Genomic DNA, 16111 nt, shown 5'->3' with positions numbered 1-16111 from the left:
TTCTTCCTCACCCATACTGCCACTCCTTCATCTGCTCTTCTGCACCAGTCCATTCTTTAAACTCTATACTCTGGTTCTTTAATCTGTCTCTATTTTTATTACATCGCACTTTTTCCTTCTACACACATGTACCATTAGAAATAACTTGTATTGATACGAGACCTTTCACATCCTCAGGATGTCCCAAAGCACTTTACAGACAATTAATTATTTTGTAGTTACTGTTATGCAGACAAATACAGCAGCTAATTTACACACAATGAGAGCTGACAAGCAGCTGTGAGATAAATGACCAAATTAATCTATTTTGGTGGTGTTGTTCGAAGGATAATCATTAGCCAGGAAACCTGGAGAATTCCTGTTGTTCAATTAGTGCCATGGAATCTTTTATGTCCACCTAATGGTCCAGAAATTCGGGTCTCCACGGGTGAGTACACACGGGGTACTCACCCGTAGGCCCAACGGAAGTGCCGGTTTCGTGCCATGTGCGGGAAACCGGAACTTCCGTTCCCTTAAAGGGGTTCAGAGGTAGAATGCGTGCGCCGGAGAGGCAGCGTGCGCATGGAACTTACTTTTTTTTTTTTTGCAGGTTTCTCCGGGATTGTAAGTCTCCAGGAGTTACACATGTAAAAAGCAGGCGCAAGGCCTGCTTTAAACAAGGTAAGTGATGAATTAATTAAAAATTAAAACATTTTTTCCACAGCTTTATTATTTTTAAATACTTTAAAGAAAAGTATGTTTATTTTTAGCCCCATTAGAAAATGTAATTAATTTTTTCAATATTTTAAACAATAATTTAAATTTGTTATTTTATGTAATTTATAGTTATTTTAAAAATGTGATTTTTAAAAAATTTATTTGAAGTTTTAGTGATGTTTTGGGGCTTAGTTTTGACCGCTCTTCCTGTCTCAATTTTATGAATGGGCATTTCCCTGCTACCATTGGCTCTCCATGGCCCACGTGATCCCAGGGGATGCATCGAACTAACTGTGCCCCTGGGATACGCAAGCACTGCACGCCGGCAGTTGGAGGAGGCCCAGGATCGGAATCCCATGCAAGCCCACAGTTCAACAGCCGGCGCGCTAGGTAAGTGCAGGTCGGAGGCTTGCACCCGCGGGAAGCCTCCGACCCGAATTTCTGGGCCATTGTCTCATTCAAAGGATGGTAGTTCTTTACCTTGGATGATTAGCACTGACTGCACCTTCCCCATCGAATCATACTTTGATTAGCACTTACTGAACATTCCCCATCCTACAAAAAGTTGATTTTATCTTAGCATATACAAATCTAGAAAGACATTCTAAACTTTAAAAAAGACAAAAATAAAACTACCAGTTGCAATGAAAACCATTACATTCAAATAATAGCTAACAAAGTAGGCTACGACTAAGACCTTTTTATTTAAAATATTTATTGCGTATTGTCCACACAGCACTGGTCGGTTCAAAAAACACTTTACAATATAATGCTGGTCCTAACTAGACTGGTATTAACATGGCTCAGAGGAAACTATGCAGCAAATTATCAATTTCCCTGATTATTTCAAACATGCAAAAGACAATTAATTACCTGATAATTCTTTTGATGGATGATCCTCTTGAGGACTCCTGAATCCTGTCATGGATATTGCCATATTAACGGTACTTACAATAATTTGAATCACCTGACCAGGCAGCTCCAAACCTGCAAGCAATAAGAAGTCAGAAAATAACAAGCATCCTGAACACAGAACAAAGCATGTTCTACAAGATATGAAAAATCAACAACTGTAGCCATGTGGTACTCTTACAAGCAGTAGTCTAATGTAAAATTTGGGACTTTTTTTTTTAAAAAAGGTTGTGCGCATATTTTTTCAAAAAGTGAAAGACTACTCATTACACACCTGTTTTAATGTTCCAATTGTACTCTATACACTTCAGAAAGTGTATTAAGCCGAGAGAGTGTGCAAGAGGGAAGACATTTTTCCTCATCCTAATTTGTACTTTAAAAAAAAAATGAATGTGTAATTTTGAAAGCAAACAGAAAACCTCAATTATCACCTGTGTTTTGTTGATCATAATTAGAATGTTTACAATTTCTGACCGATACCTGGTAGACACATACAGAAAGAGATGCAAACATAGAGATACACTTCAGAGATCTAATCACAAACATCAAACGTAATGTTTACCGAGATCTCCTGGAAAGTCACAAACCAGTGCTGCTAATCATTTGATGTCCCAAGTGCCATCAGGTCCCTACCCCCCCCTCATTGCTGAAAAGCATCAGGAATCACTGAGCCAAACCCCATATTCTACACCCCTTTTGACTAACCTCAGGCTCCCCCTCCACAGTGAAGGCAGATCAAAGAATTCCCCATGCTGCTAAGCCTCACCGCAACATTGCCAAAATCCAGGACTCTCACCCCAGTTTTGCTCAAGTACAGGATCATCTCTCAATGCCACCAAGGAGCATCCTCCAGTGCAGCTAAAAACCAGAGTCCTTACCAGGACTGCAAAGTATCATATTTAACTCTAACTGGTAAATCTTGCATACCATTTGCTATGTATTCTTAGCTTTAAAACTGGCAAGGAATAAAGATAAATACCTAGGTACAAGAATATACACTTACTGTTTTCACAGCAAAATGGAAAGAATTGTGGAATTTAATCCTCAAAGCACCAGTAAATATCCCAGAATATTATCCAATACAAATGCAATTTAACTTTTTCAGTCATGGTAATTCAGTGGCTCAGTGTTTTGTCCTACATGGCATAAGTACCCTTGCTGTTTTTAGCAAAGCCGTGGGACATACACATGTGTGCACAAACACGGAAAGGAAAATAGGCTCTTCAGACACCAATTTAAAAATGGAGGGAAAAAAAGCCAATTTCAGGATGTTCGTTAACATTTTGAATGCACCATTTGAACACACCATTTGAATACACAAACAAATGGAGTATCTGCTATTTATAGATTTGAACAAAAAATGCTTTGTGTAACATAACATAGCACAGCATCGACTTACCAGCGCTGTTTCCTCTCTCCTCCTGAATCGTTCCCACAATCAGTAGAATGACAATCACCACAAAAACTGGAATACGCCAAGAGCCAGCAACTGATGCTACAGGGAAAAGGAATATTTAATAAGTGAATCTGAACATTCATCGTACTTCCAATTATTGCACTGTGAATATCACTAGACATTTTGAAATCAATGAGAAGGAGCTACTTGATAATTTAAAATGAATGAAGATTATCAAATCTCCTGGGCTAGATGGATTATATCCTAGAGTGCTGAAGGTGGCTAGGGAGGAAAATTGGAGGTACTGCTTACAGTACTAAAATTTATTAGATGTTGGAGAGGTTCTGCAGGATTGAAAACAAGTAAAGAAAGTACCTATATTTAAAACGGATGCAAATTTGACGCAGGTCCATTAGCCTTATAACATTACCACGTAAAATAATGGAAATATTAGAGTGTAGGTTTAAGAAGCACCAAATAGCATAGATTTAACATGTCAGTTAATTGAAGAAATTACAAAAAAAAAAGTTTGCTTGGACACCCACATCCTACCCTGGATTCCCACTGATTTTAGCTTCATTAGTCTTTCATGTGGGATTTTATCATAGAAACATAGAAGATAGGAGCAGAAGTGTCTTATCAAAGGCTTTCTTCTATGAAGTCCTACATGAAAGACTAATGAAATTAAAATCTGTGGGAATCCAAGATAGGATGCAGGACTGGATAAGGAATTGGATTAAAAGCAAGGATACAGAACTTATGAGTAGCATCGTGTCAGCCTGGGGGAAATGTGCTGGGTGGACTACCGCAGTGATCAGTGTTTGTGCCCATATTCTTATCTACAAAAATGATTTGGATTCAGAAACCAAATTATAAGCTTGCTGAACTTGCAGAAAACATTAAAATAGGAGTGCAGTTAAGGTTTTCCAGAGGCTTGTTAATTTACTAGGTCAAATTTAATGCATTGCATAAACGAAGAAACAAAGAGCAACATAGATAGCACAGCGAGAGTTTGAAATTATAATAATCGCATTTTCAACATCAAGGCAATGTGGAGAAGCAACTAAAAAAACCCACAAGTGTTGGAGTACATAACCACAACTGTGAAGTAAAAGTCTAGAGCGGTTATGCTGAGTAGTTAGATTTGACTTCGAATACTGTGTGCCATTTTGGGCACCAGACTTCAAAAGGGCATATGTTGATTTGAAAGTGTTCCGAAATGAGGAACAGGAGTGATCCACAGTTTAACGAGGATGAATAAGGAGGTCAGATTAGGGAAGCTACAGCCCTGTAGGCTAAAGCAGGGTTGGCAAAACTTCCACAACTCAAGCCAGGAAAGGAGATTATATGCCCACAAAGCCACAAGTTTTAAATAAAGCATAGTATGCTCAAAGACATTATTGTAACTGCCAGCTCACCATATAAAAATGTTGAAAGCTAGTTCACCAGTGTAACCTTTGACACATTTGATTTTGAATTATTTACTTGAAATCTGGACTGTGCTCTCATTTCCTCTTTCACTCGGCTCATCATCTATTTAACTTTCCCTGTCTCCCTCATTCTACAGTTTTACATTACTTCTCTAATTCCCCTTTCCTTTCTTGCATTACCCATTTCTATCTTCTCTGCTTCCCCACTCCATCTCTCATTCTCACTACTTTCCAATGATGAAAATTGAATGTTGGTCCTGCGAGGTATAATATACACGAGTAGACATGGTGTTATTCAGCGAGTCAGAGGATTCATTATTTTATAACAGGTATTTATGTCATGCAAGGGATAACATTGGAGTGGGGGTGGGGGGATCTGAATTACAATGGCTGAATAGTCAAATTACAGTTTTGGGGAAAATATATTCTGGGATTTATACTGGTGCTTGGGATTGAAGCTCACAGCTCTTACCATTTTCACAGAATAATGGGCAATGAATGTCATATTATTTACCTATGCATTTAATTCTTGTCCTTACCATTGTAAAGCCAAGAGTACACAGCAAGACGGTCTGCAAGATGCACCAGCTGGAGGTAGAGTTATAGTATTTGGCATTACTGTGGATGAGAAATGGGGGTTAACGTCGCTTGGGAGAAAATCTTTCACTTTGGTGGCACTGGCGCAAGGTCCTGGTCATTGGTAGAACTGGGGTGGGGATACTGAAGTTTGTCAGTATTGCAGTGGGGCCGTTTGAGCTTGGTAGCATGGGTGGAGAGGGTCCTTTAATCTGGCATTACTGTGGAAAATAATTTTTGAGCTGAAGGGTGCAGGAAAAGGCCTAACTAATAGGGCACGCACATTGCCCCGCTCCATTAAGATTTAGGCCATTGTGTTCCTGTGTCTCTGTCTGTCTGACAGCTGTTAGTGACTTGAATATTTACATTTTCTAACAGTCAACATAACATGTGATAACCATGTGAGATAATGAGACTTTATTTGAAAAATGAACTCAATTATAAAATGTGGAAAGCACGCATTCTTTGAACTTAATGCCCTTACAGAACACAAAACAAAAGCTGTGTAATCAGTGGCTTGCCTTTAAAAAAAAAATCACAGCCTATCTAAAAACACAGCTTTTGTTTAAAAAGTATATAAATTTCACCTGAATAAAGATGTTGAAATTTGCCCTCTAGCTATTCTTAAAATAATTTTGAGCAGAAACTGCTAGAGGATCCATCAGTGCAACTGCTGGACTGGTACTGCTGCATCTTGGTAAATTACACAAACTGCACAATCCACATTCAGCAAAGAGTCACAACTCTGGGCAAAAATACAAAACACAGGACCTTTGGGAGAAGCCATGGTCTTCAAAGTAAAAAACTTTAAGGAAGGCATTTTAAGTCAAAAAAGGCAATTCAGTGGAAAAATTTGTAAAATACATAATTTCTGAATTTATTTTGTTTCAAACCTTATTTTATATGTTAGAAATTTCAGTTACAGGGAAAATAATATTTTGGGATACAGTATGTGAGTAATTTGAGACATGACATGGTAAGTGCAGCATGCTTGGGAGGAACAGATAACTTTGGACCTATGGTTCCCAAACCTTTCCACCACCGGAGTTTTTCTCACTTCATGTCTGGCTGTTACAGACTAATTGATAGAGATTGATTGCTATGATTTGTCAACAACTCCATTATTGTTGTAGCATGCGACTACCAGGATGATGGAAGGAAAACTAGAGGAGACCTTGATCTTTTCTCGTCTAGCAATTCCTACGTTCCTATGAACAACAAAATTCAATTGTGCAATATAGTATGACTCATGTGACATTGTAAGGTTAATGTTCTATCCTTCTTCAACCTTACCCATTTGCTAAGGTATTTAAAAAAAAATGTAAGTCACAATATTGCCAATGGTCTATATCATGTTCAGTCTGCCACCAACTCATACTGAGGCCTGGACTAATGATCCAGAGACGCGATTTCAAATCCCACCATGGCAGCTGGGAAATTTAAATCCAGTTAATTAAATAAATTTGGAATTTAAAAAAAAGCCAGCATCAGTAACGGTGACCATGAAACTACTGGATTGTCATAAAAACCCATCTGGTTCACTAATGTCCTTTAGGGAAGGAAATCTGCCATCCGGACCTGGTCTGGCCTAAATGCGACTCCAGGCCCACAGCAATGTGGTTGACTTAACTGCCCTCTGAAATGGCCTAGCAAGCTACTCAGTTGTACCAAACCACTACGACAAAGTCAGCACTGTGAGATAACCTTCCCCACAAAGACTGCAGCAGTTCAAGAAGGTAGCTCACCACTACCTTCTCAAGGGCAATTAGGGATGGGCAATAAATGCTGGCCTTGCCAGCGACGCCCACATCCCATGAACGCATACATTAAAAAAAAAACTCCATTCAGAGTCAGTTCCTATTCACTAGTTAGCTCAGCCAGATTCTCTACTTTTTTAAAACACTAAAATATAAATATATACACAAAGATGTAACAAAATATTTAAAGGGTGTGGGACAGTCTTAGGTTTAAAATGAGAAACAAACTAACTCAGTGTAACTCAAGTGTTTATATCACCTGAACAGAGATTTTGTCACATTTTGATTAATGTGTTCTTAGCTATTGTTATTTAACCTATGAAAGAAATGCTAACAGATCAATGTGCAATAAATTTTCTAAAGCCGGCATCCACGTTAGTTAATTCTTAGGATATTATCTATTATTTTATCCTGCAAGTGTTTTTCGATTCTCGCTTACACTTCCGAGACACTTAAGCTTTCCATTTTTGTATTTTTTGCCCCTTTGTCCACCTTATGCTTGAGTCAAGAGAATACTTGCAGGTTGGCACCACTGCCCTCTAGAGGTACCACAGACTACTCACACAAATTCTTCTCCCCATCCCCTCCTTTCATTTCCACTCAGAGATACTTAAGCTTCTGCTTGACCATGCTCAGATTGGGACTGAATGAGCCTCATACCGGGAAGTATTAAACAAATGTTTCCTACCTAAATAAAAGAGAAGCACTGTCCACACTGGAACAGAGATCGTTTTAAGAAAACGCTCAGTTTTTGTATTCCACTTAAATGAAACTGCCAACACATACCCAACAACAAGAGTCCATACCTGTAAAAAAACAAAAAAGAGTTAATTCATTGCTTTAACCATTTCATTGATGTCATAGGTAGATGTACAGCTTTCAAATTCAATTAAAACCAATATTATCCATCTAGAAAAAAATAATAAAAATTGGTTTAACTTATAGGACTAATGAACGTTGATTATTTCATCCAGACTTTTAAATTTGAACACAAGGTGACATTTTCTGCAAAAGATCTTTTTTTTGCAGATAATAGAGGACCTCCTTAGAAATAAATTGTAATCTATTATTGAGGTGCAATTTTCAAATATTTGAATACTTTGGCAGATAAAGACTTTCAACCATCAGAAAATATATATGAAATAATAAAGCGGCTGCGTTTAATTTGTGACAAATATATAGTGACGAGATAAGATTGAATGTACATGTACAAGACTGATAAGGAACTTTATAAATTAAACAAAATAGGCAATTATTTTTCAGCTTAAACCTACTTATATTCCAGAAAACAGTAACAGGGCATCAAAAAGCATGGTTAAATAGATCATCTTTGTACCAGTCAAATGAAAACCATTCAAACTTTAAATCCAATAATTTTGGAATGAGTTGTAAAAATCAGTAAAGTAGGAAAATGGAAAATATGCTAAAAATTAGAACTAATGAGATACATCTTCAAACAGTCAAGGAAATGAGAAGTATGAAGATTCAGTTAATAGCTTTAGAAGCTTCATAAAGGTCTAAAGGAATTGCAAACATTACCCGGATATTCAAAAAGGTAGACCTGAAACGAAACTCTAGGGCAGCTAGCCTAACATCTGTAGTTGACAAAATAGTGCAGCATTATACAGGAGGTTATCAGTGCTTATCTAAACAGCATATTGTATAATTAGCATATGTTTAGAAACATAGGTCATCTCTCACTAGTCTGCTAGAAACTGACCTGATAGAGGGCGATTATCCAATGGATATAATTTACTTGGACTTTCAGAAACATTTGATTAACTACAATGGGCCATATTTTGCAACCCCCACGGGTCCGTACGAGGTGCACGCGCACCCGTAGGGGCCGCATAAGTTCCGGGTTTAGGTATGCGAAGTGCATGTGCGAAAATCCGGAACTTGCGATCTTGACAGATCCTCTGCATCCCCGGGAGAAGGGCCTCTGCGGGTAGAGTTTTACACTATTTGCCCAACTTCCGCCCGCTGAATGCCTGTGAAATTCTTACACCTGGCATAAAGCCTGCTTTTACCAGCATAAAGGGTTTTTAAAAATAGAAAAATAAAATGTTAGCATTCATTTATACATTAAAAACCCTGTCCAATAAGGTAAGTTTATTTTTAGCCCCGTTAAAACATATATTTTTTCCCCAAAAATTACATTTTAGTTTAAAATATTTAATTAAATTGTATTGTAATTAATTTTAAATATGTAATTAAAAAAAAAATTCATGTGTTTGAGTATTTTTTTTATTTTTTATAAAGTGATCCCCATTCATACTTATGGGGATTCCCTTCTTTTATTGGTTGGGCCGGCCCACGTGATCTATGGAGTGCTTGCGAACTGCATGCGCCCCGGGATACGTGGGGCTCTGTCCGCATGGACCCGGAGAGGTCCAGGAGTGCAAGCCTCCATACCTCACGGGCCACCAGGTACATTCGTAGATTTTTTTTTTTTACTGGTTGGAGGCATCCGCCCGCGGGAAGCCGCCGATCGCAATTTCAGGCCCAGTGTGTTGCTCCCAACTGAAAGATGTTATCAGAGACAATCGTGTAGCATAATCCACCCAGCACTTGCGTCAAAGGTATGAATTCGCTCGAGAGTTGGCTTCCTTGGATACATATAACATGGAGAAAGTACAAGTACAAACTTTCTTTTTTTTAAATTCTTAACCAATTTTGTTTCACTAGGAAAAAACTTAAAGTTGGTTCAGAATAAATATAATCTATCAAAGATCAACAGACATGACCCAAGGACACTTTCGTGTCTGATATAACAAACTTTGACTGCCCTCAGATACTTGCATGTTGGCACTGTCTAAATTTCTTGTAAGTGGAGTATACATTTCATGTATAATCAGTTGGTGATAACCAGCTGGTAACTTCCTTCAGAGAATCAGGAAACAGGCAGGCACAACATTAAGGATATGGGTTAGAGGCAACAGCAACATGTTATCCAACAATGAAAATTAAGATAAACCTAATTTAATAAAAATATGTAGAGTATGGCTACAGCTACCGCATTAAATAGTTTATAACGTATTAAAGTTTGCAGTTCAAATATTATAAAATACAAAGTGAGTAAGATTATTGTTAATTTACTCAGAGTTCCGAATGGTATAAACTGAAAATGAACTGAATTTCTCTGTGTTCCCAATGACATTTATTCTGAACCAATTTTAAGTTTTTTCCCAGTATAACAAAATTGGTTAAGAATTAAAAAAAAAATCCAAAAGTCTTCTATAGGCATATAAATAATAAACGGGTAGGAAGGAGGGGGTGGGGCCGATTAGGGACCAAAAAAGAGACCTACGCATGGAGGCAGAGGGCATGGCTGAGGTACTAAATGAGTACTTTGCATCTGTCTTTACCAAGGAAGAAGATGCTGCCAAAGTCATAGTAAAAAAGAGGAGGTTGTTGAGATACTGGATGGGATAAAAATTGATAAGGAGGAGGCACTAGAAAGGCTGGCTATTCTTAAAGTTGGTAAGTCACCAGGACCGGATGGGATACATAGATACATAGAAGATAGGAGCAGGAGTAGGCCATTCGGCCCTTCGTGCCTGCTCCGCCATTCGATGAGATCATGGCTGATCCTTTAATTCAGTATCCCGTCCCCGCCTTCTCTCCGTAACCCTTAACCCCTTTTGCCCGTAGAAATATATCTAATTCCCTCTTAAATATATTTAATGAGCTGGCGTACACTGCCCTCTGTGGCAATGAGTTCCACAGGTTCACCACTCTCTGAGTGAAGAAATTCCCCCTCATCTCTGTCCTAAATGGTTTAGCCCTTATCCTTAAATTATGTCCTCTAGTTCTGTTCTCACCCGCCAAGGGAAACATTCCTTCTGCATCCAGTCTGTCTAGACCTGTCAGAATTTTATACACTTCTATGAGGTCCCCTCTCAATCTTCTAAACTCCAGTGTGTACATCCCTAAACTACATAGTCTCTCCTCATAGGTCATTCCCGCCATTCCTGGTATCAGCCTGGTGAATCGCCGCTGCACCCCCTCCATGGCAAGAACATCCTTCCTCAGATGAGGCGACCAAAACTGTACACAGTACTCGAGGTGTGGTCTCACCAGTGCCCTGTACAGCTGCAGCAAGGTATCCCTGTTCCTGTATTCTAACCCTTTTGCTATGAAGGCCAGCATACCGTTTGCCTTCTTGACCGCCTGTTGCACCTGCATGCTCGCCTTCAGTGACTGGTGTACAAGAACACCCAGGTCTCTCTGTACTTCCCCCTCTCCCAATCTATTGCCATTTAAATAATAATTTGCCCTCCCGTTCCTGCACCCAAGGTGGATAACTTCGCACTTGTCCACATTATAGTGCATCTGCCATTTATCCGCCCAATCGCCCAGTCTGTCCAAATCGCTCTGGAGCTTCCTGGTCTCTTCCTCTGAGCCCACCCCCCCTCCTAGTTTAGTGTCGTCTGCAAATTTGGAAATGCTGCATCCGACTCCCTGATCCAGGTCATTAATGTAAATTGTGAACAGCTGGGGGCCCAGGACAGATCCCTGTGGTACCCCACTTGTTACTGCCTGCCATTCAGAAAATGAGCCGTTTATTCCAACTCTCTGTTTTCTATCTGACAGCCAGTTCCCTATCCACGCCAAAACTTTCCCCTTTATCCCATGAGCCTCAATTTTCCATGCTAATCTTTTATGTGGGACCTTATCGAAGGCCTTTTGGAAGTCCAGGTACACCACATCTACTGGCTCTCCCCCATCTATTCTACCAGTTACTCCCTCAAAAAATTCCAATAGATTAGTCAAGCACGATTTACCCTTTGTAAATCCATGTTGACTCTGTCCTATCCTGTCCCCATTTGCTAAGTGCTCCGCTATTTCATCCTTAATGATGGACTCCAGCATTTTGCCCACAACTGATGTAAGGCTTACAGGTCTGTAATTACCTGCTTTTTCCCTACCCCCCTTTTTGAATAGTGGGGTAACGTTAGCTACCCTCCAATCCATCGGCACTGTTCCCGAGTCTAATGAATTCTGAAAAATCATCCTTAGTGCATCCGCTATCTCTAGGGCCACCTCCTTCAGTACCCTAGGATGCATGTTATCAGGCCCTGGGGATTTGTCCACCTTCAATCCCTTTAGCTTCCTTAACACCATATCCTTAGAGATATTGATTTGCGTCAGTTCCTCCTTTGCCAATGTCCCTATTTTTCCCGATATCCCAGGGAGGTTTTTTGTGTCTTCCTTCGTAAAGACTGACCCAAAGTATGCATTTAGTTGATCTGCCATTTCCTTATTTCCCATTATATATTCCCCCGTATCTGACTGCAATGGACCAACTTTGGTTTTCACCAGTCTTTTCCTTTTGATATATTTATAAAAGCTTTTGGAGTTAGTTTTTATATTTTCCGCCAGCTTGTTTTCGTAAGCTATTTTGCCCCTCTTGATCATGCCCTTTGCCCTCCTTTGCTCTATCTTAAACTGTTCCCAATCTTCCGCTCTGGCGCTTTTTTTGGCTATTTTATACGCCCTATCTTTGGATGCATCCTAGGATATTGAGGGAGGTTAAGGAGGAAATCGCGGAGGTACTGGCCATAATCTTCCAATTCTCCTTAGATACAGGGATGGTTCCAGAGGACTGGAGAACTGCAAATGTTACACCCTTGTTCAAAAAAGGGTGTAATGATAAACCCAGCAACTACAGGCCAGTCAGTTTAACCTCGGTAGTGGGGAAGCTTTTAGAAACGACAATCCACAACAAAATTAATAGGCACTTGGACAAGTGTGGATTAATTAAGGAAAGCCAGCCATATTTGTTAAAGGCAAATTGTGTTTAATTAACTTTTGATTGAGTTTTTTGATGAGGTAACAGAGGGTTGATGAGGGCAATGCGTTTGATGTAGTGTACATGGACTTCCAAACTTGCCAGTAAAGTTGAAGCCCATGGATTGAGAGAGACAATCGCAGCATGGATACAAAATTGGCTAAGCAACAGGAAACGGAGTAGTGGTGAACGGTTCTTTTTTGGACCGGAGGAAGGTATACAGTGATGTTCTGCAGGGGTCGGTACGAGGACCACTGCTTTTCTTGATATATATTAATGACTTGGATGTACAGGGCACAATTTCAAAATTTGCAGATGACACAAAACTTGGTAGTATAGTTAACAGTGAGAAGGATAGTGATAGACTTCAAATGGACATAGACAGGCTGGTGGAATGGGAGGACACCTGGCAAATGAAATTTAATGCAGAAAAGTGTGAAGTGATACATTTTGGTAGGAAGAACGAGGCGAGGCAATATAAACTAAAGGGTACAATTCTAAAGGGGGTGCATGAACAGAGAGACCGGGGGTATATGTGCACAAATCGTTGAAGGTGGCAGGGCAAGTTGAGAAAGCGGTTAAAAAAGCTTACGGGATCCTGGGCTTCATAAATAGAGGCATAGAGTACAAAAGCGTGAAAATTATGAGGAACCTTTATAAAACACTGGTTCAGCCTCAACTGGAGTATTGTGTCCAATTCTGGGCACTGCACTTTAGGAAGGATGTGGGAGCCTTAGAGAGGGTGCAGAAAAGATTTACGAGAATGGTTCCAGGGATGAGGGACTTCAGTTACGTGGATAGACTGGAGAAGCTGGTGTTGTTCTCATTAGAGCAGAGAAGGTTAAGAGGAGATTTGATAGAGGTGTTCAAAATCATGAGGGGTCTAGACAGAGTAGATAGAGATAAACTGTTCCCATTGGTGGAAGGGTCAAAAACCAGGGGACACAGATTTAAGGTGATTAGCAAAAGAAACAAAGGTGACATGAGGAAAAACTTTTTTACACAGCGAGTGGTTAGGATCTAGAATGCACTCCCTGAAAGGGTGGTGGAGGCAGATTCAATCGTGGCTTTCAAAAGGGAATTGGATAAGTACCCGAAGGAAAAATAATTTGCAGGACTACGGGGAAAGGGCGGGGGAGTGGGACGAGTTGAAGTGCGCTTGCAGAGATCTGGCACAGGCTCAACAGTCTCCTTCTGTGCTGTAACCTTTCTATGATTCCCAAGTGAGGAGCACAAGCTGCAGGGAAGCAAAACAGGTTTGTCTGCAGACAACACACACTGTAGGAAACAAATGAAACAGAAAATATTCTGTCACAGAAATGCTGAGTGAAGTGGGACTTGTCAAGTGTTTTCTGTGGGGGGCTATTTAATAAACAATACTCACAGCATCTTACAATCTCTCCAAATACATGAACAGACTTTTATTGCTACTGTTTCACTAGTCTGCAGCAACTTTGGGTGAAAGGCCTTCCAATAATGCCAGAGCCATCCACTAGATGGTGGCAGACAGTGGACCATTTTTCTACCCTCTTTTGGGAGATGTTTGGATTTTGTTTGGCATATTTCCATTGCAGCACAAGTAAGAACAGGAACAAAGCACAAGGAGGGATCATAACTTTAATCCTGCAGCCTGCCAATATACAAGCATCTCAAATTTGACTTTGTTACACAAGACCACAGAAACAGCTCGAAAACAATTGCAGTTCTTCATTTTCAAAAAACACTTCCAGGACCAGGTAATCCAAAGTTATTGAAAGCTTAATTTTTGTCCAGAGGTAAAATACAATATTTCATCAACATAGTTAATATTTCTGCTTTGCAACATCTTGTGTTGTCAGTAGTGCCCTCCCATCTCAACAAGGATTTAGGTATGCTTCTACAACCCGTTTCCCCCCCCCCCCGCCCATTCAAGGTTCAATGTCTGAAAATGCTAAATAGTACAGTATGTAAAGGCAACATTGCTCCTCAATATTGAAAAAAACCCAGAACCAAAGCACACGCAACAGTGAGGGATTTGCTTCTCCTCAAACAGAAGTGAGCAATGTAAAACACATTTTTAAAAAATGAATAGCATGCCACTTCTATCTCAAATGGAACACTAAATTATCAAATTTATCTTCACAATTCTGCCAGCAATGTACATTAACCTCAATGTTAGAAGAACAAATTCTGCTACACCAAGACGACATTTTCATTTCCTACAAAATTAAGTTGAGTTAAGCTTCTAAATTGTGCCAAATTTTAGATTTTGTTTTGCGAAGGACTGGTGCTCACCAGGAACTGGGTTAACATTTCACGTAGGATCCATGCAACCAGTGACAAGAGTGTCTCATTCCCTTATTTCCATTATAAGAGAAGGCATGTCTGGGTCTTGTTGAACTGTAAGCGGAATGGAGGTACAGTATATAAATAAAAGCAGGTGATTTAACTTGGACTGTGAGCACATAAGACACAAATAAAATACTAACAAATCTCAACAAGAGTTGAGATTAAAAGGACTATTTTGCTCTCAAACTGCTGGATATGTGGAACAGATTCCAGCTAAAGTAGTTCAAGCTGCATCAATGAACATTGATAAAGAAACAGCTGAATGAATGTTGAAACGGATTTTTTTGGTCCTCAATCTGGTTCAGTACAAACACTGAGTCGAATACTGGTTTAGTTCAACAGTTGTTTTATTCTGTTGTCCCGGGAGACTTACTCTGATACAGCACCGTTCTGACTCCAGCAGAGTCTCGACAGGTTCCACCAGAGCAAGCAATCTTTCATACAGTGGGTCACATTATTATACTTTACTTTTGAAAAGACATTAACACATCGTACATTCTACACCAATCCCGAGCGAGGCACGTACACAGTTTAAAGTGATGTCCTGGCCTGGCAGTTTGAAATAAAGAAGTCACAGTTCACTGAATGGTTTATAATATAGAAAATATGCAGGTAATGGTTTCACGATCACCTAATCATTATGGTAATGCATGGTAATGTGTTTTCGGATCGCCTATTGTCAGTATACCCTTTGCACTCCACCCTACATTGTTCCACCAGCAAGGTGTGACATCGTGGGTGCCAGCCATATTAGCATTTTACTTCTTGCTGCCTTCAGTTTCTTGAATTAACATGATCATCTCTCACAATATGCAAGTGACTCAGCGATGTCGACATTGCACCACCATTTTAGGCTAACAGGGTCCTCCATTTTAGGTTGGCAGGGTCCTTGGCCATGCGGAGCGAGTTGTTACCTTATTTTTGCATTCTATATTCTCATTCCCCCCTTTTATCATTCCATGATAACCATCTAAGGTACCCTGTGATTCTGGGCTTCATCCTATTGGTTCATCTCTACTTTATTGAGTCTATTATATTCCTCCTCCATTAATTCTTTCTCGACTTGCTCCTTTAACATCTCACTCGCTTCACCCTCTATACTTGGTAGTTCAATTTCCTCTGATGCTGATTTCCTTTTTTAATAGTCCATTACAGAAGTCCCATTTAGTCACGTTCCAGGATCCGAAAGCTTTAAGATTCTTGTCTTTGTACTGGAGAATAT

At 39.7% G+C, this 16111-nt stretch overlaps 1 protein-coding gene across 11 annotated transcripts in view; it reads right to left on the bottom strand.

Moving 5' to 3' along the window:
* Positions 1 to 16111, bottom strand: part of tmem245 (transmembrane protein 245) — a 181043-nt gene that overhangs the window by 124546 nt on the left and 40386 nt on the right. For 8 of the 11 annotated variants that reach the window (XR_015078412.1, XM_085988173.1, XM_085988172.1 and 5 more), the window contains exons 2-5: positions 7456 to 7573; positions 3008 to 3103; positions 1883 to 1981; positions 1570 to 1683 (exon numbers count right to left, since the gene is read on the bottom strand). Coding sequence is in view for 9 of the 11 variants with exons in the window: in XM_085988173.1 (XP_085844299.1) it covers positions 1570 to 1683; positions 1883 to 1981; positions 3008 to 3103; positions 7456 to 7573 (427 nt within the window). In the remaining 2 variants the exon portion in view is untranslated. The remainder of the gene's footprint in view (positions 1 to 1569; positions 1684 to 1882; positions 1982 to 3007; positions 3104 to 7455; positions 7574 to 16111) is intronic. The other 3 variants (XR_015078413.1, XM_085988169.1, XM_085988171.1) reach the window with 1 other exon arrangement.

This window comes from Somniosus microcephalus, chromosome 5 (assembly GCF_052327205.1).
Source record: "Somniosus microcephalus isolate GS21.2 chromosome 5, FLI_Smic_1.0, whole genome shotgun sequence".
NCBI lineage: Eukaryota > Metazoa > Chordata > Chondrichthyes > Squaliformes > Somniosidae > Somniosus > Somniosus microcephalus.
The sequence above is the reverse complement of the archived record's forward strand: the minus strand, read 5'-3'. Positions and strand labels throughout refer to the sequence as shown.